This window comes from Malaya genurostris, chromosome 3 (assembly GCF_030247185.1).
Source record: "Malaya genurostris strain Urasoe2022 chromosome 3, Malgen_1.1, whole genome shotgun sequence".
Taxonomy (NCBI): Eukaryota; Metazoa; Arthropoda; class Insecta; order Diptera; family Culicidae; genus Malaya; species Malaya genurostris.
The window spans coordinates 19282052-19303738 of NC_080572.1; the positions used below are offsets into that span (position 1 = coordinate 19282052).

The following is a 21687-nucleotide window of genomic DNA, read 5'->3' on the forward strand; positions in this document are numbered from 1 at the left end:
AGAAGGACCGCACGAAACGCTATCATGTTCATTTTACCCCAAGTTCCCTTTTGATACTGCATTGTATTCAAGCTTTATTGACAGCAGTTTAACCAGAAATACGACTTATGAAATAAATTGGGGTAAAACGGGTTAAACAGGCTAGTACTGTCATTCCCAATGTGTTTAATTGGATCACAGATGTTTTGCACGTGTTATGAATCAATATTGATAGATCGTATTGGATCTGCTTCGGGATTTTAAATCTGAATTCAACATAAAATTATATTTGTGGGAAAATTGGGGTAAAACGATGTAGCACGAAGCATGCGATCATGAATACTATCTGTAAATTATTATTTGAGGTTATATGCGAAACATAGAACTATCTTGTTTAACCAAAATTGGTCCAATCACCGATCAGTAGAACTTTTTTTTTCTGTAAATTGATGGAAGAAGATGACTGGGGGCAAAACAGAATACAGTTTTTTGCGGTCAATCTTATTAAAAACAATCCATTTATCTAACTTATGAGCATGTCAGGAATACCGTCCGATTGGTTGAATTGAATTTTTTCCTGAGTTTCACAGTTAGTTTTCAAAGTAAAGTCAGAAAAAAGAGGAATTGGAGCAAAACGGGCATGATAGTGAATTTTGCGGATCTTCTAACTATCATAAATCGATTCTACAGAAAAATTTGCATAAGAAATACTAATTTTGAAAATATTTGCTTATGTTTTTATAAAATTATTGAACAAAGTCGCGTTTTTGATCGTTTTTTCCCCACTGTGCATTGGTGGAGTTCATAAAGTTATGTATTTTACACATAAAGTCCGTTATATAAGCAGATATCTAGTTATTTAGTTCAAATTTTAAGATTTATAGTATTGTGAACCGTATTAAGTTACTGTGTTCGGTATGATGATTATGGATTTTTTAAATTTTGTTTGAAGGTCTATTTAGAAAGTGAACAGTACTGGAACGAGATATATTCTCTTATTGTCGAAGAACTTTAGCATTCAGTGTGTCAATTGACTCTTGACCTTGATCTGTTTGATTAGTAATTTAAGGAATACAGTTAAAAAATCAATTGGGATCGACAGTTGTTGATGGAATTGGGCTTGGCTCTGCTCATCCGCAGTCTCGTTACTTCATCGTAGCAGATGTTGGTAGCGATGAACTGCTTCGGCGGGAAGGGCCAGGTGAATTACTATTTGATACTGATAGATATCGGGTTTGATTCCTGATGTGATCAAGGATCTTACCGGCTTGGAAATTTTCTTGATTAACCCTGGATAGTAATCCGTTATATTTTAATGTTCTTTTGTTGTTAGTCGTTCTTTTGAAGAAGAATCTATATCTGACTAGTCAGATCGTTTTTTATTGGCATTTGTTTACTGGTTAAGATATGTGCTAAAAATTTAATTATCATCTAGATAACTTGTTCTTCTCACACCTTTGTAGGGGTATGAGGTGGGACCATCATCATCATCATCAAAAAGCAAAACCTTGGTATTACACTCCTGCAGTGGAATTTGAATTTGACAGACTTCGCAGTCGATTCAGAGTGCACAGAACCATTGCATGGCTGGTGCTACGATTCTATTGACTAGTGTCAATAGACTAGTGTCAAATCCTTCCAGGTCAGGGCTCGAACATACGACAACATCATCATCATCATCATCATCATCAAAAAAATGTTACATACACACATCCACACATGTACACACACCTACAGCCCTACACACATACAGACATTTTGCGAATTCGACGTACTGAGTCGAATGGTATATGAAACTCGACCCTCCGGGCCTCGGTTCAAAAGTCGGTTGTCATAGTGATTGCATAACCTTTCTAGATGAGAAAGGCAAAAATGATATTGTTACATTTAGTACAACTCGATGTATCCGTGTTCAAAAAACGCATCACTCTCCCCTGATAAATTCTAGAAATAAGTACATATGCAATGTTGCATACTTCACGAGTTGTTTATAACAACTTCGAATAACTTTCACAACGACATAACTTCCGTCGTCAAATTTCGAATGAATCGGGAAGCTCAAAAACAAAAATAATTAGTTAAACGGTTGTCCGAAACATATGACACATTAATTATTATATGTGTCACACCGAAAAGCTACAGCCATACAGCCAAAAATCGGACATACACGATTGCTTTCGAAGCGATGGAGAAAAAAAGGATCTGCGGCTGTAGAAGAAGAACTTTGACTTGGTCAAGTCCAATTCGTGGCGGTGTGGTCATGATTCTTCTTGTCTGGTTTCACTTGTTCATCTTTAGCCATTTGGACTTTGGTTGCCTGTCTGCCTGACAGTGGTGGTATCTACTGTTGTTTATACACAAAATGTGGCGCATTTGTGTCACACTTTTTTGGGCCATTTATTTTTGGGCTTTCACGTTGTGTCACTTCCGTTGCCCAGCATCCGGAAACTCGCCCTAGCAACTTCTCTTATCAGAGACCAGGCTAGCCTTTGACCGCCCGTGTGATTCTGTCATGTTATGGTGCTTGTTTACAGTAAAATGTGTTTGTACGTGTTTATCTGCGCTCTGTCTTTGGGTTGGTGTTTTCGGGCACACATAACTCGTGTAGACGGGGATTTTTCGCCATACCACACTGAGATAGATTGGTTTTACTGGAACTTGTAGAGTGTCATTTTTCTCGGAAATTTATCAAACTGAGTTGAGGTATCCTTAAACAGGACAATAAATATAGATGAAATATATGTGACATAACATCGTTTTCACAGTCCCAAATTTTTAATTCATCAGACAATGGGGTATTTTTGAAAATTCTAAATTGTAAATGAAATGCAAAAACGTCTAATGCACGCATAAGCAATCAAATTGATGGAAGTAATCAGTTCTGATGTCACTGATGCAGCTCTTATACCAGTGTTCTCCATTTTCCTAATCCATATTCATTAAATTAAGTCATACGCTTTTTACCTAGAGCCGACAGTAGTCTTTCGGTGCATTAGGAAGTGTCTGAAATTTTGGCAAATTCATCAGAGTACCAATTGTTTCTCTATCAGCTGTCGCCATCGTCAGCATCCCTGACTTCTCTTGTTAGTATTATCCGTTGTCCATACCATTACCGATTCAGGTTTCAGTCTATAGCGGAGGGGATAGCACAGCTGCACGATTTCCGAATTGGTTGTGAAAACGGGAGGGACGAGAAAGTAAAATGCCTTCATTTATTTGGCCACGTGTCGGGGCTTGTAATTAAATAAAATTCCTTAATACTGATGCCCTGCTGCCACTAGATTGTGGGTACCATCCGGGTGAATCGTTACGGATTCAGTTGTTTTTTTCTCTGTCCAGCGACACTCTTGAACCCTCACCTAGTGTATGAATGGATTGGGGTGGCGTAGTTACACCGTGATGAGGGTATGTCTGGTACAAGTGGTATCCCGATAAGAGGGTGCCTCTCAACGTGAGAGATCTTAGCAGCGGATTGACGGATAAATCCCGGACGAGTTGCTGAGCGGAATAAGCGCACGGATCACCATCCAGCACAGTTACATACAATAGATGCAGTACAACACGCTGGAGAATATTGCATTATAAACCTTGTAACACAAACATAAGTATTATTCATTCATCCCATCCAACTCCCGGGGTGGAATATTCAAGAGTGATTTAACATAAATTATGAGCAGCTTAGGTACGGATTCGTGTTTTGCAAGCGAAGGGTGCTTCGAGTGCAGAGCGGAAGGTGAGATGCGTTTTACAATAACAGCATGAGTTCACACAAGGAAACAAGTTTATTGAACGAACATGGGAATCGATTTGGACTTGTACCGGTGTTGATAATCATTTTTTCAAGTGTAGATTGTAAAAAATGGTCAGATGTTAATGAAATTGTTGTTTTAACGATAAGATAGGATAATCAGTAAAACAATTCACTGCATCATCCTTGAAAACATACAATATCCGCACCGAATCGTAACCAACTCTCCAAATGCACAAATCGTGTTGTGATATTTTTATACAGAAATTTCATATTTTAAAAGTTCAGTAATTAAACCGTATAGTCAAGCACCTACAATTTCGACAAGTCTGGAATGTAATAGTGATACTAGTAGTGCAATTCCAGGAATGGGTAGCAAACCATTGAATTTTATATACTCCGATTTGGGTGGAACTTTACACTTGGTCACTTTGCCAAATTTGTAATTCTGAAATCTATCTTGTGTCGATTGCTACCATTGTTCTGAAGTAAAAAAAATTGAAAACATTTCTTAGAATCGATTTTATTACCAAACTATACATTTATAATAATTGGGTTTTATGATATTGTGATACATTTTCATAAATAGTTAACAGATCGGCTGAAAAGTTCGTATCGTTTCTATGAGAGGGCGCCACTAGAATTAAATCCATACCATTTTCAGTTAGTACCAACCTTCAAAAGATACATGTATAAATTTGACAGCTGTCTGATTATTTGTTTGTGAAATATTGCATTTTGAGTGAAGCTACTTTTGTTATTGTGAAAAAAAATGGAAAAAAAGGAATTTCGTGTGTTGATGAAACACTACTTTTTGATGAAAAAAAGTGCCGCCGATACCAAAAAATGGCTTGATGAGTGTTATCCAGACTCTGCACCGGGCGAAGCAACAATTCGTAAGTGGTTTGCAAAATTTCGTACTGGTCATATGAGCACCGAAGACGATGAACGCAGTGGACGTCTAAAAGAGGCTGTTACCGATGAAAACGTGAAAAAATCCACAAAATGATTTTCAATGACCGTAAAGTGAAGTTGATCGAGATAGCTGACACCCTAAAGATATCAAAGGAACGTGTTGGACATATTATTCACGAATATTTGGATATGAGAAAGCTTTGTGCAAAATGGGTGCGGCGTGAGTTCACAATCGATCAAAAACAACAACGAATTGATGATTCTGAGCAGTGTTTGGGGCTGTTATATCGAAATAAAACCGATTTTTTCGTCGATATATAACAATGGACGAAACATGGCTCCATCACTTCACTCCGGAGTCCAATCGACAGTCAGCTGAGTGGACTGCACGCGATGAACCGAACCCAAAGCGCGGAAAGACTCAACAATCGGCCGGTAAGGTTATGGCGTCTGTATTTTGGTATTGACATGGTATAATTTTCATCGACTACCTTGAAAAGGGAAAAACCATCAACAGTGACTATTATATAGCGTTATTAGAGCGTTTGAAGGACGAAATTTCGAAAAAACGGCCTCATTTGAAGAAAAAAAAAGTTTTGTTTCATCAAGGCAATGCACCGTGTCACAAGTCGATGAAAACCATGCTGAAATTGAACGAATTGGGCTTCGAATTGCTCCCTCATCCACCGTATTCTCCAGATTTGGCCCCCAGTGACTTTTTCCTGTTCTCAGACCTCAAGAGAATGCTCGCTGGTAAAAAATTTAGGAGCAATGAAGAGGTAATCGCTGAAACTGAGGCCTATTTTGAGGCAAAGGACAAATCGTACTACAAAAATGGTATCGAAAAGTTGGAAGATCGCTATAATCGCTATATCGTCTCTGATGGCAATTATGTTGAATAATAAAAACGAATTTTGGCAAAAAAAATGTGTGTTTCTATTAAACGATACGAACTTTTCAGCCGAACTGTTAGAATTCTCAGTTAGTCAAACCTGTTTCAATCCACCTAGTAATGTAACGGCCTTTATCAATGCCGTTTATATGAGACTTTGATGCAAGTTACATTTTGAAGTTTTATTTATTCATAAAAAAACTTTCCAAAAGAAACAACGGTCCCATACAAAATTCCTGAATATTAGTGGGATTCGACTTCCGGTTCCGGAGTTATGAGGTAAAATGTGCAAAAAAAAATGAAAATATGTGTTCTAACTATGCTCATAGATGGCGCGACCGATTTTCACTACCATAGGTTCAAAAGAAAGGTCCAGTGGTCCCAACGTAATTCCGGTCCCAACATAAATTTCCTGAACTGAATTTTTTTCGGATCTGACTTTCGGATCCGGAAGTATAGGGTAAAGTGTGTTGGAAATTTTATACCATCATTGAAAAGGGCGAAAAGCCGTAAAAAAATTCCTAAATCGACCTCAAATCTTCTACAGTTGATAGTTTTTATCAGTAGACGGCCAAACAAACCGATTTCGGTTATTCTTTTAAAAATCGAAGAAAATTATTTTGAAGAATATCACAGTATTATATATGATAGTATGATTAATATGAGAAAGGCATCACTAGGTGGATTAAAACAAGTTTTTCAACGATTCCGATTTGAGAAAATCGACGTTTCTGGTTCCTTTAGAAAGGGAATTCTGGAACCGGTGTAACCGAAGTCGGTTATGATATACTAAATGAAACAGTTCAGCACAGTGTAAAAGATTTTTTACAACACGGAAAGACCGAAATCAGCATGTTGTTGATTTTCCGATTTTAGTTAGTTATTTTTAGAAACAACTAAAAAAATCTTTTTTTCCAATTCAGATTTTTTATTTCCAATTCCATTAATAATAATAAAATATTTGTTAAAATAGCTATTTTTTTAGTTGAATTCATCAATTAAACGTGCTGTCATTTCTTAGCTACGGCACACTTTATTTCCGTTCAACTATTTTTTTAGTTGAATTAGAGAAATAAACCGTTGTTTTCAACCAACATGAATGGTTGAATTGGTTTCTGCAATTTGCAGCTATATGGCGCTCTGTCACCGGGAAAATATTAACACCGTAATGACTACTAGCCACTAGATGGCACACTACTACCGAAAAAAATTCAGTCGCGGTTGTCTTTTCTATATTGGCAGGTATAAATACGATGTTGTATTGGAGAAAAAGACATAAAAGAAACGTAAACTTCTTCTTGAAAATTTTTGCAGGGAATCCGGTTTCGAACTTAGGTGATTTGGAAAGCGAACTTTTCGCGATTGCTATGGACTGTAAGTGCTAGCTATAAGTAGACGCAACATGTTCGGTTATATGACAAGCAGTGTTGTTTCACAAAGTTGTATGCAGGTAGTTTCTGCCAGTGCGCACTCGTTGCGTCGCTTCCATACCGCATCCACCGTGAATAGCAGTGTGGCCATTTGAGCACAGTATAAACATTTTCTCTTTGTCCTTCTCATATACAAAACTGTAGCATTCGAACATTATAACATTAAATTGAGTTATCTACTTGATCTCACACAACTCGCACATGTAATCACTTTGAAATACTAATTTAGAGGCTCTGAAGACCGAACGTTTTACAGTGAAGTCTTCTACAACACAGGTAACGTGAAATGGGAATCCGTCAATAAGGTATCACAGATCATTTGTTTTTCGACTAATTTCGACAATGAACGATTATTTCGCTTCTGACCACAGATAGAACCATAATTTCTTCAGTAAATTTTTAGTTCTTGTGTAGACTTATAATTTACGATCATTTGGTTTGACGGTTTCTTTGGAAGAGTGTATTAAAGTTATAAGATCTATTAGATGATTGATAAAATACTTCTCATAGTATCTAGCGTTAGTGAGCATGAGAAGTTCCTAGTTATAATTGTTTTGAAGAGTGAGTTTGTGGACTACTTAGGAATAGACAAATGAAACATATATTTTCTTGGTGGACCTATAAGCCAATAAAGTATTATTAAGAATTAGCTCTAGTTTCTGAAATTTAAAACATTCAATTTAGTATTAGTTCGAATTTCGTAAATAATGATTTTTTCCATACTGTGGGATATAAAGTCAAGGGTATTTTCAGAACGGGTTTGGTGAGTTTTATATTTTTGTTTTACGTGTGTAGAAATTCGATGACGGTACCACCATTCATCTCAGCTTCAATAGTCATCTCATATACTAAAACCATAAGCTGTCTCTGTTCGAGGGCTACATTGACTCAACGAGTTAGATGAAAATTTGCTTCGAGTTTTCTCGTGGCTATAACAGCAATATCGCACAATTTTCGAACTATTTTTTCTTCGGTATTGTTTATTACAGTCGAAGCATAGACATTGCATTCAATTTAACCACAATTCGTTGATTGAGAGTCGACTAGTTCGTAAATTACCATGACGACTCTACTGATGAGATGAGATGAGTCTATTGCTACAATAACCCTACTATGCTGGCCTAAAATAAACGATATTCAATTCAATTCAACTCTACTATGCAATCACTTTAAATACCGAATTACGTATGATTTGCATATTGAAATATCCATTAACTGGATGTCGGGAATACGAATATAACTTGGGAAGGTTTTACAGCCACAAAATGGCTAATTTTTTCGTGAAAAATCGTAGTTTTCACTTTGAACAAAAACCAAAAATTTAAAAAAATAGAAAAACCTAACATAAACGTTGGGGTCGCTCGAATTGATAGTTGATCGATTGTGTGAATTGTGAAACTTTCCCCCTTTTTCACTACCAGAATTTTAAACGATTTTTGACGTCGATTATCTCATTTCGGATTAGCGATCAGAATTAGTCATGTGACTCAAAATTATGAAGATTTAGTTCGACGGTTTCTTTGGAAAAGTGTATTAAAGTTCCAAGATCTATTAGATGATTGATAAAATACTTCTCATAGTATCTAGCGTTAGTGAGTATATGAAGTTCTAAGCATTTATAACTCGGAATGAGAATTGTTTTGAAGAGTGTCTGTGTACTGTGTACTACTTAGGAATATACTAATTAAACATATATTTTCTTGGTGGCTCCTATAAGCCACTAAAGTATTATTAAGAATTAGTTCTACGTTCTGAAATCTGAAACATTCAATGCCAGTGTAGTAAAACTTCATTCAATACAATTGAAACTGAATGTGGAACACATTGACGATCTCTCTAATGCAGTACACTTTGGAACTCTCACACAATGTTTGCTGACGGCCCGAACGGACAGCATTCAGTTCATCACTCGTTTCTCTTCAATCGAGGCTCAGTTTAGCCACCGTCAGTTGATCTCTTGAAGTAACAAAATATCTCTTCCAATAGTATGAGAGCGGCCTTCAAATCAGGTTCATGTAAACATTCGAATTGGTTCAAGATAATAGATGAAAGACAAACCAGAGCTGAAATATCAATCAAAGAATACACATAAATTAATTGTTTCCTCCTTCAGTTTTCATTTTTAATACTTTACTCCATTTATAATTCTATTCGTTCGAACTTGCTTACTACCAAGAGCGAAGGCAATGAAGGAGCTACACTACTTGGCACACGAAACTGAGCAAGCAAAACTTCAAATGACTAGGTACGATTATTCAACTGACGATGAATTCCGGAAACTTCACTTGAAAATGGCAGCAAAAGTCAGATGAATTAGTAGGAATATGATGACGGTCAGCAGCCATGAATTTCATTTTCATCTTGTTTTATTCGATTGAAAATGGAATTTTACCGCACTGTTCAATGTTCAATGTTCGAACTTCGTAAACAATGAATTTTTCCATACTGTTAGATATAAAGTTATGGGTTTTTTTCAGAACGGGTACGACGAGTAGATTATTTTCGCCGTCCCCGATTTTTTTTGCCCACCACACTCCCCCACACCAAAAAGCTTCAATTTGAAGCCCCCTGGTAGTGGATGCAACTAGTCTCAGCGGAAAAACAAGAAACAAATAGACACTGGCAATAATAATACTAGAAATACAAATTTAATTTTGATACAAAGTCCGCTGAGATTCTATTTATTCATGGTTTGATGTGCAATTTATTAAAGTGGAGTCCCAGTGGAAAAGATTTCCTTTTAAGGGATCCACAATTTAATTACTACGCTATGTTGGAAAGAAAGTACAAATATTTTAGGTAATTAGTTATTAATATGAAATACTATTGACGATAAATACATTACATTATAAAACAAAAAACTAAATTAGCTAAATATCTCGTTCAGTCTGTGCTTAAAATGGTACTTTAGTCTAGCCGCAAATGTGGCACGATTGCTTATTCCTCGTATATCAGGCGGAAGTGCATTATATTTAGTTGGACCAACAAAAAGGATCCGTCTTTGACCAAGGCTTGTAGCTGCCCGAACACGAAACAAATTGTTACTACGGCGTGTTGTTCTAGAATGGGATATAGTTCGGAACTGTAGGTTATGGTGTACTGTGGATTTATACAAATTATCATGGATGAATAGCAACGTTTGGACATCACATAAGTATGTTATTGGTAAAACATTATGGTTTCTGTCAGAGTATAACAATACACTCGAGAATAGTAAGGGTTTATTGAAAATGATTTTTAGGCATCTGTTTTGTAGAGTTTGGAGTTTCTTCAGATAAGAACTAGCGGCTCGCCCCCACACCGATACCAAGTAGTTGAGCTGTGAATGGATGTAAGCAAAATAAAAATTTTACAGCACACGCTGGGGAACAAAGGACTTGACTCTCCATAAAACACCGCAGTACGACGCCACGTGCTTGGCAACAAACTTTATGTGGTGAGCTCAGGTTAATGTGGGGTCGAAATGATTTCTGGATGCACTGAAAATAATGATCTAAAAACTTATGAATGAACTTCGCGACGTCGTATGACTACAAATATCGAAACATTTTTGTTAAACTGAACGCAAAATTTTGCTCAATTTGAATGGATTCACTAAGTTGTTGATTTTAATATTTTCATTTTTTGAGTTTCACAAAACTATTTCCTTAAAACAGTAAAATGATAACATAATGTGATATTAATTGAAAATTTGTTGAGTCGATATCATATTAGGATTTCAATCTGATGTTGCTATCATAATCAGATTTCAATTTGTTCTCATTTTGATGTTAGACTCTACTCGGGCTTCCAGGCATACGGCGGTGCAAATCGGCACCATGTGCATGTAAGTAAATCTGTTTGGTGCAATCGATTTAAAGCATCGTTTACAGTACTATAGTTTGAAGTTTTTATGGCATACTCAGGAATTCCGGTTCGGATCTGATTTATAGCTTAAGCATTTGAAGCCATTAGCCGTCGGTGTTCATGTGACGCCTTGGCTAAACACATTGGTTGTGCAATTTTGTAAGCATGTTTCAATTATAGAGAGCAAACATACAGGTTAAAGTCATACTTCGAATAAGATACGTTAGTCTGTTTTGTCATATAGTTTGAGGCTCACGCACTTGAGACAAGTCTTCTGATCAATTTGGAATACCATCTTACATATTTTAAACTTCAACTTCGGACAACATTATGTGTATGAATAGATGACTTTCCTACAACCACCCTCGGTGGTCTATTTTCATTTTTGTTTTAGTTTTCGATCTCTGAATTCAGTTTAAGATGGGATGTCGATCAAGAAAAAGTTTACTTGATCACAGTCTTACATCAACATTGGTATAGCATACATTAATTTTACTGAAAATGTTTACAGAAAATGGGAATTCCCTCTCAGTAACATACAAAGTAGCTTGAATGAAAAACAATTCAACGAGAAATAGACGATATAATACAGGCGTTTGGCTCTTTGAAGAATGTCATCGGATTGTTCAAGGAATATAGAACGGAATATTTGAAATCGCAATTAAGAATATTTATTGGACCATATATGAAGATTGGAGAGGTGGTTTCCAGTGTTCGTATGTTCGTGGCATTGCATATGAGCTCATTTTCATTGGAAATTTTTTTCGGGAGCAAGTTCACAAGTTTCCACATCACCTGGAGCACATTCGGTTTTGGTTTGATCAAAGATTTCCCCTGTTGGACATTGTTTCACAGTATCGATGTTACCTTCGCATTGGATAAATAAGCCACAATATTCCGGATAAGGAAAAACTGCTCCATCAATCCCTTCTGAACATAAATTCAACAATTCGCAATCTTCAATATTCCCAGCAGAGCACATCAAGTTTTCAGGATCAAAAATTTCTCCACGCGAGCAAGCTTCCACCGTGATATTTGTAGATTGACAGCTGATAAACAAATCACAATCAGCAGGATGGGCAATAGTTTCTACTGTTTGTTCAACACAGAGATGCAGGTACAGTTCACAAGTGTTCGCATTCCCAACAACACATTCTATTGTTCCGGCCTGAATTACCATACCACGATCACACGATTGCACCAATGGCTGTTCATCTTGGCAAACAATGAACTTATCACAGTTATTTGGATGAGGATATTGTTGACCATTTACACGATCTGCACACATGATTTCTAGCGGAAAATTTTCACAGTTGGTAGGGTTACCGGGGACACAAAAAGACACTTCTGCACGGTAGATTTCATCTTCGGAGCAGACCAGCTCATTTGTTTCACCAGAGATGCAACGAATGAATCGAGAACAGTCATTCGGGTGCGCATATTCCCCGTCGGGGCGACTTTCGCAAAAATTTTCCGGAGGAAAACAATTATTGATATCACCAGGAACACATTGGAATGTTTCAGGGTCAAAGATTTGTCCACTGGGACAAAACTCTAGAATATGCTGTCCTGTGGAGCACACAATTTTGATATCGCATCTACTTGGATGAATAAGAACGTCATCGTGATCCGGAGAGCAGATAATATCAAAATACTCACAAGTATCATCATTGCCTACTACGCATTCTAAATCCTGTGGCCTCAGCACTGTTCCTTCCGGACAGGAAAATGCGTAACCTTGTCCGTTACTGCAGACAACATATTGAGTACATCCATCTAGTTCAGGGTAAGGATACCGTGTTCCATCGAAACGATCAATGCACATTTCCTCGACAGGATAGAAATCACAGTTGGATATGTTTCCTGGAGTACAGACTAGTAGAGCTGGATGAAAAATATGATCTCGGTAACAAAGTTGGGAAGAAATTTGTACATCGTCACATCGAATGAATATGTTGCATAGGTTGGGATGAGCTGAAACTCCATCGTTTTGATCAGTACAATTGAGGGGTGTACATGTTACCATATTTCCTGGAACACATTTCTGCTCAGTTATTTCGAAAACGTCTCCAGGAGGACACAATTGAATGAGTGATTGATTGTTTTGACAAAAAATGAACGAGTTGCATTCGTTTGGATGAGGATACATCCCATCATCATTATTTTGACAAAAATCTTCATAGAACAAACACGTATTTCGGTCCCCGGGAACACATTCAATGCTACCTGGTTCTACAATGGTGTCCTCAGGACAAGGTACTTCCACTGTTTCATTGATATCACACATTATGTATTTATCGCAATCATAGGGATGCGGAAAAATTGTTCCATATGGCAAATCAGTGCACATTTCTTCAAGAATGGTAAACTCGCATGATTCGTTATCTCCTGGGACACAATATTGCATATCCAAACGAAGAATTTTGCCCGACGAACATGAATGTAGTATAGCACTATTATTTGAACATTCGATAAATAGGTCGCAATGAAGCGGAACCCCAAATCTCCGCCCGTTTTGTTGTTGAATGCAGATATCGTCCAGTAGCTCACACGATTCTTCATTTCCAACAACACACGATGAAATGCGTGGATTGAATACCTCACCTCGTCCGCACAGTTCTTGTGTTGCACAATTTGATTCAGTGCAGTCTCCAGAGCATACGACAAATTTAGTGCAGTTTTGAGGATGCGGAACAGTACTGCTGGGTCTGTTTATACAAATCGTATCCAGTTGTGCTACTTCACATATTTCCGGATTACCGGGAACGCAGAATTCAATATCTGACCGAAAAATTTCATTAACTGGACAGAATTCTACAGTTGAATAGTTTTCATTACAATTAATGAATGCATCGCAGTAATCAGGATGAGGAAAACTTGCAGGAGTTTTGTTATCCGAGCACAGATATTCTAAGGATTCGCACTGTATTGAACTGCCGATCACACAACTGGCATTCGTTTCCAAAAACACAAATCCAGGTTGACAAACCACTTCCTCCGCCTGCTCGTTGGAACAAATAATAAAACGGTCACAGTTCCGTGGATGAAGTATTGATCCGTCTTCCAATCCTACACAGGCTTTCTGTACATTCCAAGGTTCACACGTTTCTTGATTCCCCAGTACACAAGCAGCATCATCTTGGGACCAAATTTCATCCGACATGCACTGATACCCTACCGGGGATCCTTCCTCACAAAACACGAACTTTCCGCAATCACTCGAATTTGCAAAGAAAGCAAACGAAAATTTGTTACAACGAGCTGGTAAATTTGGAGTTTGAGCACATGTTTGTGCAGTGATCACAATTAATCCTAGTGCGACTTTCAAAATACTATTCATTTTGGGATTAATTTCAAGTGTCCAATCTATCCAAGAAACCAAACGATACTATAATAAACCCACGCGCTACATTGCCTTGGGATATAGAAACTGATTAAGTTTCTGGTTTATCGAATTTTTGTAGAATTATCTACTATTGATAAGGATTAGGCAAAACAGGTTGGTATTCTCGAACATAATGGATTGGATACACACCCGTTGTTATTATGTACATTTCAATCAGTGCTGTGAAGCTTTACGATTCACTCTAAGGGACCGTTCATAGACCACGTAGACTAAAATTTTCCTTTGTTGGAACCCTCATCCCCCCTCACAGATTTTTAGAATGAATATAATTAACTTTAGCAGAACAAATCGACGTACGAGGCATATTACAAACGTAAGATCGAAAATATTTGAAAATTGTCAAGTCATAACATGTTAAACTTATTGCATATCTGTACATGCACTATTTCCTGGTGTTTCTTTGATTGGGTAGTATACTGTCTTCACTGACGTGACAGTTCAACATAAACTGTTTTGCACTGGCTAGTCGAAGACGAAATGTAAAGTTAATAAAATTATTATGTACATTAAGCAAAAACAAAAGGTAATAATCAAGGTTAGTCCCTAAATGACCGATTTTATATAAATAAAATTTAATTCAAAAACAGACTTTATAATAAATAAACACAAACACTTTATAAAAAATAAACACAAGCAGCCTTTATAATAAATAAAGAAATATAATTTTGTGATCAAAACCTGGTGAAGTTAAATAAAAGTGGATTCAAAACGAATTACTGCAATTACGAAACCATCCGTTGAGATAAAATACCTTAGAGACTTAATCTCTAAGCTTCATCAATTGTTAGAAGTTTTTTATAAATAGAATTGGATAAACCCCTAACTCCCTCCAATGAGTCTACATGGTTTATGAATGACTCCGTATTATTGATGGTACGCGTCATGTAATGTGATGAATACGGAATCGTAATTTTTTTCTCAAGCATGTGTTGTACAATGAAGGCATTATTGAAAAATAAGCAGGCACTTCTCATCAAGAGTGTGTATTTACTTTTTGATTCTATGCCAATTTATTGCTAATTTATCAGGTGAACTATGGATACTATCTCAAAAACCTTTGTGCCTTTCTCTATAGAAAGTTATTGCGGGAGAAACCGACTTTTAATTGGAGCTTAGCTCAACGAGATCGGAAAATGCCCGTGTTTTTGTATGTGCGTGCACTTTTCAAATCTCAAAGATGGATGGACCGATTTCGATCAAACTAGTTGCAAACTAGCGGTCTTCCTGGTAGTATGTATGCTATTGTTATTGTTTTTTGGATCTGATGATTACTATCCGAATAATACAAAATACAAATTTGCAGTTTTTTAACAATATCTGACACATTGTACCTTAAAAACTAAACAAGATTTCAAATTTCTTCATAGCAATACCAATCAAATAAAATTTCAAGAGTCAACTATTCACGGAGATATCGATAATTTTGTGTAGTTGATTTTTCCGCCATATAGTAGGAGTAATAAAGCAATCTATCACAATTCTTATTAGTAAAATTTTTTAGGAGACGAATGCTGATGCAGAAAACACGATGATTGATAAAAAGTGGCTGCTAGGTAGATAAAGCACACTTTGTCTTTTCGTTTCATCTTCGACTCGTCAGTGCAAAACTGTTTATATTAGTTTGGTTTACCACTTAACGGTTATGTTTAAACCGGTAAGCAGAAGTAAAACTCAAACTCTACTTAAGTTGCCACTTTAGTAGACTGAACTTAAGGCCATCGTCCAAGTACCATGCTCGCGGGTGGTTTTAGGATTTTGATGGAAATTTTGAAAAATTTGACAAAACCAAAAACATACAGACCTTTGAAATACTTTTATCTATCTACAGGGTGAAAATCACTGGAAAATTCGGAGTATTTTACGAGTCTTATCAAAAATAGCGCTGAAAAAATGAGCTTTTTTTGTAATTTTTCACAATTATTTGAAAAAATAATCCGATTATCATGCTGGCAACAAGGATCACATTCGAAAACATTTTTGGAAAACCTTTTCACGATTTTCATGGAAAATCAACGAATTTCATATAACCGATTTCGTGGAAATTTTTGAAATTCGTGGATTTTCTATGAAAAGCATGAAAAGGTTTTCCAAAAATGTGTCCGAATGTAATCTGTGTATCCATAACAAAGTTTATTTGAAAAAAAAAAGTTTATGTCATCGCTTTATTTTTCCAGATAATTGTGAAAGATCACAAAAACACTCATTTTTCAGAGCTATTTTTGATAAGACTCGGAAAATCCTCCGAATTTTCCAGCCATTTTCACCCTGTAGATAAGATAAATGTATTTCAAAGGTCTGTATGTTTTTGGTTTTGGCAAATTTTTCAAAATTTCCATCGAAAATTTCCTAAAACCACCCGCGCGCATGGTACTTGGACGATGGCCTTAAGCACATTGTCTGTTTCGACGGGTCGAGCGAAAACAATGCAAATACATTGCTCTCCGGTGCTATCTAGTAAATTTGCTTTTCAAATAGAGTTTGAGTTTTATATCTGCTAACCGGTATATGTTGAACTGCTAAGAGGCATAACATTTCAACATGCAACTGTTATGCACCGACGAGTCGAAGATGAAACGTAAAGAAAAACTAAATTGGTGCCCCAAGCACACCAAATTCTGAACCCTTAATTATGAACGACTAATCAAAACCCTAAAGACTAATTTTTTTCCTAAGCACACAATACAACCAAACCCTGTATATCCAAACGAAATTTCACTGGTAGGATCAACAAAATGATACCAATGAAGCTGATAAAAAAAATGTTCGTATAGCTAGCAAACCAGAATGAGTGACAGTTACTCGCAGGACCATTTTTTGTTGTTATCCATTACCTATCCTGACAGAGTGATAGTTGAATCCTCTACCTGTTTTTAAATGTAGTGCCATGTAGTCCAAATTTTAAACAAATAAATATCTAAACACGCTTCGATGAATAACAAACTTGTATTTATTTTGATAGAATAGAATAAACTAAAATTGACATTGTTTATAAGTCATAGTTAGAACACGAATTGATGCGCACTGATTGCAAAATCATCATATTTCGTGTGGAGCTTGGAAGCCAATTGATGGGTTGTAGTGTTCCGAAAAATAATTGAACTCCCTTAGGTAGTCGAAAACCACTGGAATGGTGATTGGCACTGAAACAAGTAAAAACAGTCTGATTTAAATCGTAGGGTTATCCAGTGCAAAATTGGTCTATGCTTATGCTTACAATTGAACTACGAAGTTTTGTAGTAGGAGTGAATTTTCCGATCATTCTGAGAAGGTTTGTGTTTCTATAATACACACTTAGTATTTTATAATTGAAGATGAAATCCCTAATAAATTTAATCAAATTGATTTGAAAATGTGTCTAAATATCCCTTTTTCGACAAAGAAGGCTATGAGCAGATCATTTAAAAAAAACTATTATAAATGATAGATATTTGAAAGTCTGTCAGAAATAAACTTATAAGTAGGTCGACTTACGTCGATATTCCAGTGTTTCCTGTATTACGGTTCTATAGTGCAGATCTCAACGCACGGCTGCAGGATTTACTCGCGTTCGGATGACTACTATCAGTGTGCACTGCTGGCGATACGGAAATCAGTGCCAAGAATATTTGAATTTGACCTGATTTCCAATCTGGAAAGATTTACACGAACACTCTTGGCAGCGGGTGCCTATTTTACCATAGAGTAAGGATCAATGCATGCGAGAATGTCGTCACGTTCTCACATTACTTCCGATTGTTGCAGAAAAGTAGATGTTTTTTTGATGATTAGGGTAGGACATGATTCAACCTGCTGAAAGGGTAAATACTTAGTCCTGCCGATCTCATATGGTTCTGACCCTGATAAATTAGTTTGTGGTTTTACTACCGTACCGTGCTGAAGTCGCTGTTGAAATCACCGGAAATCTTTGTGAGTTGTTATTGTTGTTAAACAGTAATTTTGTCCCAATAAATACTCATTCGGCCGATGTGAATAACCTTGAATGAAATTATTGATTTTCTTTTTTTCCTTACGAATTGTCCCTCACATTTCAACTAGCGCTCGAATGCAGGAAATACACGAAGCCGATCCTTTTGTTTCCGGAATTTCTCACTCTTTCTCTCAACCTGTATGACACATTTGCTTTCTCTCTTCCTCTCTTCCAAAGGACTCGTACAGTGAACGGGATTTCTAATTTTGGTCACTATAAGTTTCATACAACGAATTGCTTTATATTACTATTAAAGTGTTGTTCCACATGATTGAGTTACGTAAAATATTCATTAGTGAATTCATACATTAGAAAATCCATCACCTTGCCATGGCTGAAAAGCATATGTACGCGAAATCCACCACACAATTCGTCCTAGCCGATTTTGAAACAAGTCTACGTCTCTTACAGTGCTACGATTGAAAGTCACGGCACTACTAAATTCGCTCTCTGAGCTAGGACAGCGCGGATGCTCCAGTTTAGCTTCCGTATATCCTTTTCGGGTGCTGAACTTTCTGTTTGCTAATTTCGGAAGTTTCTCACCGGGACTCGAGTACAACAAAGAGACTCCCTGTAAATCTCTCTTTTGCACTCTCAACATTCCAATGTTTTGACTAGATTTCGAAGGGATTTTGATGTAACGCATCGTTTCCAAGAGGAATCTTGTTGAGGAACCGCCGAGAAAAACAAAGAGAGAAAGAGAGGAAGTTAGATCATGCTCCAGTACTTCATCTGTTATTCGACGGGAGAATGGACTAGTTTTGTTTTCCTTTCTATGCTTTTTATTTAGGTTGATAATTTTATAGCAAACCAGATAGTCCCACTGAGCATGCTTCACCCCCTCCAAATTCCGTTTGAGCTCGCCAGTGTGTTCGTGTTCAAAATATGTTGCATGCTCGATGTTGCTTCGTCAATGAATTCGATGCTTCATTTCGTTCAATGTAGCAGTAACGTATGTAACGCCCCTATTGGAAGCAAAACAGCAAAGAAAAACCGATTGCAGTATGAATTTGTGGGATTATACAAATGGGATGAAGATATCAGGATTAATAACGTGTTGTATTGTCTTGACAAAGTTGTTCAAAATAAACGTCATTTTTAGTTTTGACGAATTTTTTCTAAGTGCACTTTGAGGTAAACAAGCTTTTCTAAAAAATTTTTGGCTTGTAAAAACTGTTTTCCGTTCAAATGATTTGGAATGGTTTTTTCGGGACGCTTGAGAATCTAACACTTCCCTGTTATCGGGCTTAGTACCGGCATACTTAAAACTTAGGGCTCGCATCAAAATCTGGACGGATTAAATTTGGAAAAAAAAACAAAAATTTGCTGTTAGTCTAATCCAAAATGTTTAATTTGTATTATTAGTCATCTTAAAACTAATAACAGTTACTTAATTAGGCTGCATGATCTATATATATCCGTTGTATAACCTATAAAAAGACATTCCAGAAAACTGCTTAAAATCTACCAGTAATGACCTTAAGGTAGCGCTTCGCCGTGGTCAGGTCGAAGCGAGACAATTCAATGCTTCCTCTTGCTTTTTCGCCGAAAATCCACCCTAAATTGCAAATTTCTTCAATACTAACCCGATTCACGAAAAATCAAAAACATACGATTGTAGATAAATTATTTTACTATGCATTTGGCGAAAAATATCAGTTAGAAAGCGTTTCTTTCGCGAGATTTCGTGCGAGTTTTGTAAAAAATTTTGTTTTCTTTTTTCTTTTTCTCGCTATAAACAACTCGCATGTGTAGGGATGTGCTACGTTTTCAACAAAGCGTCAAAGCGTATAACGAGAAATGTTTTTACGCTACGAAACTAAGGGGATGACAAAAGTGAAAACGTGTCGACTAGCTGTATCTTAGCTTATTTGTGACCGGTATTGGAAGTATTATCATCTTTAGAAAGGTACATTCCTTTAGAATAAAATCTGTTATGGATAATGCTAAATAGAGTAGTTATTTCAAAGTTATCATAACAAGTAAATAAACTCTCTTTGACTAACGATATCTCAACGGTTGTAATTTTGATTTTTGATGTTTATAATGATTGTAAAGATAAATCTTCCAACAAAGAAACAGATTGAAAGATTTTCCAATTGCAAGTATCAAGTAGTAATTTTGATCAAACTCCCTTTCACAAATTCAAGCTTGGTCGGAACTTTTAAATATTTTCTTGACATGTTTCTTTATGTTCAAAGCGATGACATATGTATTTCTATATACCAAGAAACTACATTGGGTAATAGCTACAGTTATTAGAAAAATTTTTTTTAGTTATTGCATTATTGATTTTTATATTACTTATTTTTTTATGATGAATAACTTTATTATTTACTACAACATCTACAAAATAACAGTGTTTTGACAGATTTTTCTATATTTTGGATTATTTTGCACTAGTGATGAATGCAAGCTTCTTAGAACTTTTTTGTTTACAATGTTAAAAATATTTGAGTCTTAGAAATTTTGGAATGGATCATTGAATGCATTGGGGCTTTAGTGAAAAGTGTAAAAACGAAGAAATATTAAAAATCCATCACATAGAAAGAATTTTGAATCGACATCCTCAGACAGTTGCTACAAATTTGAGAATACCATTTATGAAATGAGTGCAAACATATCAACTATTTGGGATATTTTTTGTTGCGTTACCTATTGGTTTTATTCAAAATCACTATCTGAGCTCGGTTTTCTTTCAATATTTGCTTTGCTCTTGCCATTTTCAAAACTTAAAGCAGGTGGGCTTCGAAGTCATTGTAGCATATTTCAAAGTGTTGATGCATCGAATCTGAGATAAAAAATAACTGTTGCACTTAAATAGTATTACTTGTCATAATGTTCACATTATAATATTTCGATACAATAAAAAAAATGATAATTCAAAGAACTAATTCAGAAGCATTCATAAATGTTTTGCCGTACAAATACGTACATAAAAATGTAGAATGATGATTAACTAAATGATTTTCTCAAGTGAGTAAAAAATTTTGCAAGGCAGTTTATAATATAATATTACAAATGCATTTGCACAGCAATATTTAAATTTGTGGAGTACTTGGAACTTATCGATGGAAGCAGAACAAGCATGTGATCCTTGGTAAAAAGCAAACGATTTACTTGATTCATGCTCATATTTCTGGAAGAGAAAAATATCGATGATGTCCAAAATGTATTAGATGTATGCTTTACATTTCTTGATAAAACATAGAATCAGGCGCTTCGATAAATTGATAAAGCTTTAACATTCTTCACATATTTTTCTTTCCATTTCCCAGCTAATCTAATGGCTACAGTACTTCAGAAATCGGTCAAAATGTATTTGAGTATTTTTCATGATACCCTAGATGGACTACCACCTTTCATTCCCTTTGTATTCGTAGTGTTGATGACGTGCTTGAAATTCGACGGTAAAATCAAACTGAAAATTTATATCTACATTTCGAAAACAGAAAGCGATTTTGTTCATATTATAACCTAGATTTACGGATTTATATTGGAGTT

At 36.1% G+C, this 21687-nt stretch overlaps 2 protein-coding genes across 6 annotated transcripts in view; both read right to left on the reverse strand.

Annotated features, from left to right (window-relative positions):
* LOC131439035 (MOXD1 homolog 2-like) overlaps nt 1-18633 on the reverse strand; it is a 234757-nt gene extending 216124 nt beyond the window's left edge. Inside the window, exons 1-2 of one of the 5 annotated variants that reach the window (XM_058609536.1) lie at nt 18086-18633; nt 17688-18002 (exon numbers count right to left, since the gene is read on the reverse strand). The gene's annotated coding sequence lies outside the window, so the exon portion shown is untranslated. Of the gene's footprint in view, nt 1-17687 lie in introns of all 5 variants that reach the window. The other 4 variants (XM_058609535.1, XM_058609537.1, XM_058609534.1 and 1 more) reach the window with 4 other exon arrangements.
* Nucleotides 9547-14698, reverse strand: LOC131439033 (uncharacterized). The gene has a single exon (XM_058609533.1). It carries the CDS (start codon nt 14148-14150, stop codon nt 11559-11561), a length of 2592 nt encoding a protein of 863 aa, XP_058465516.1. The 5' UTR covers nt 14151-14698; the 3' UTR covers nt 9547-11558.
* Nucleotides 18634-21687: the final 3054 nt, after the last annotated feature.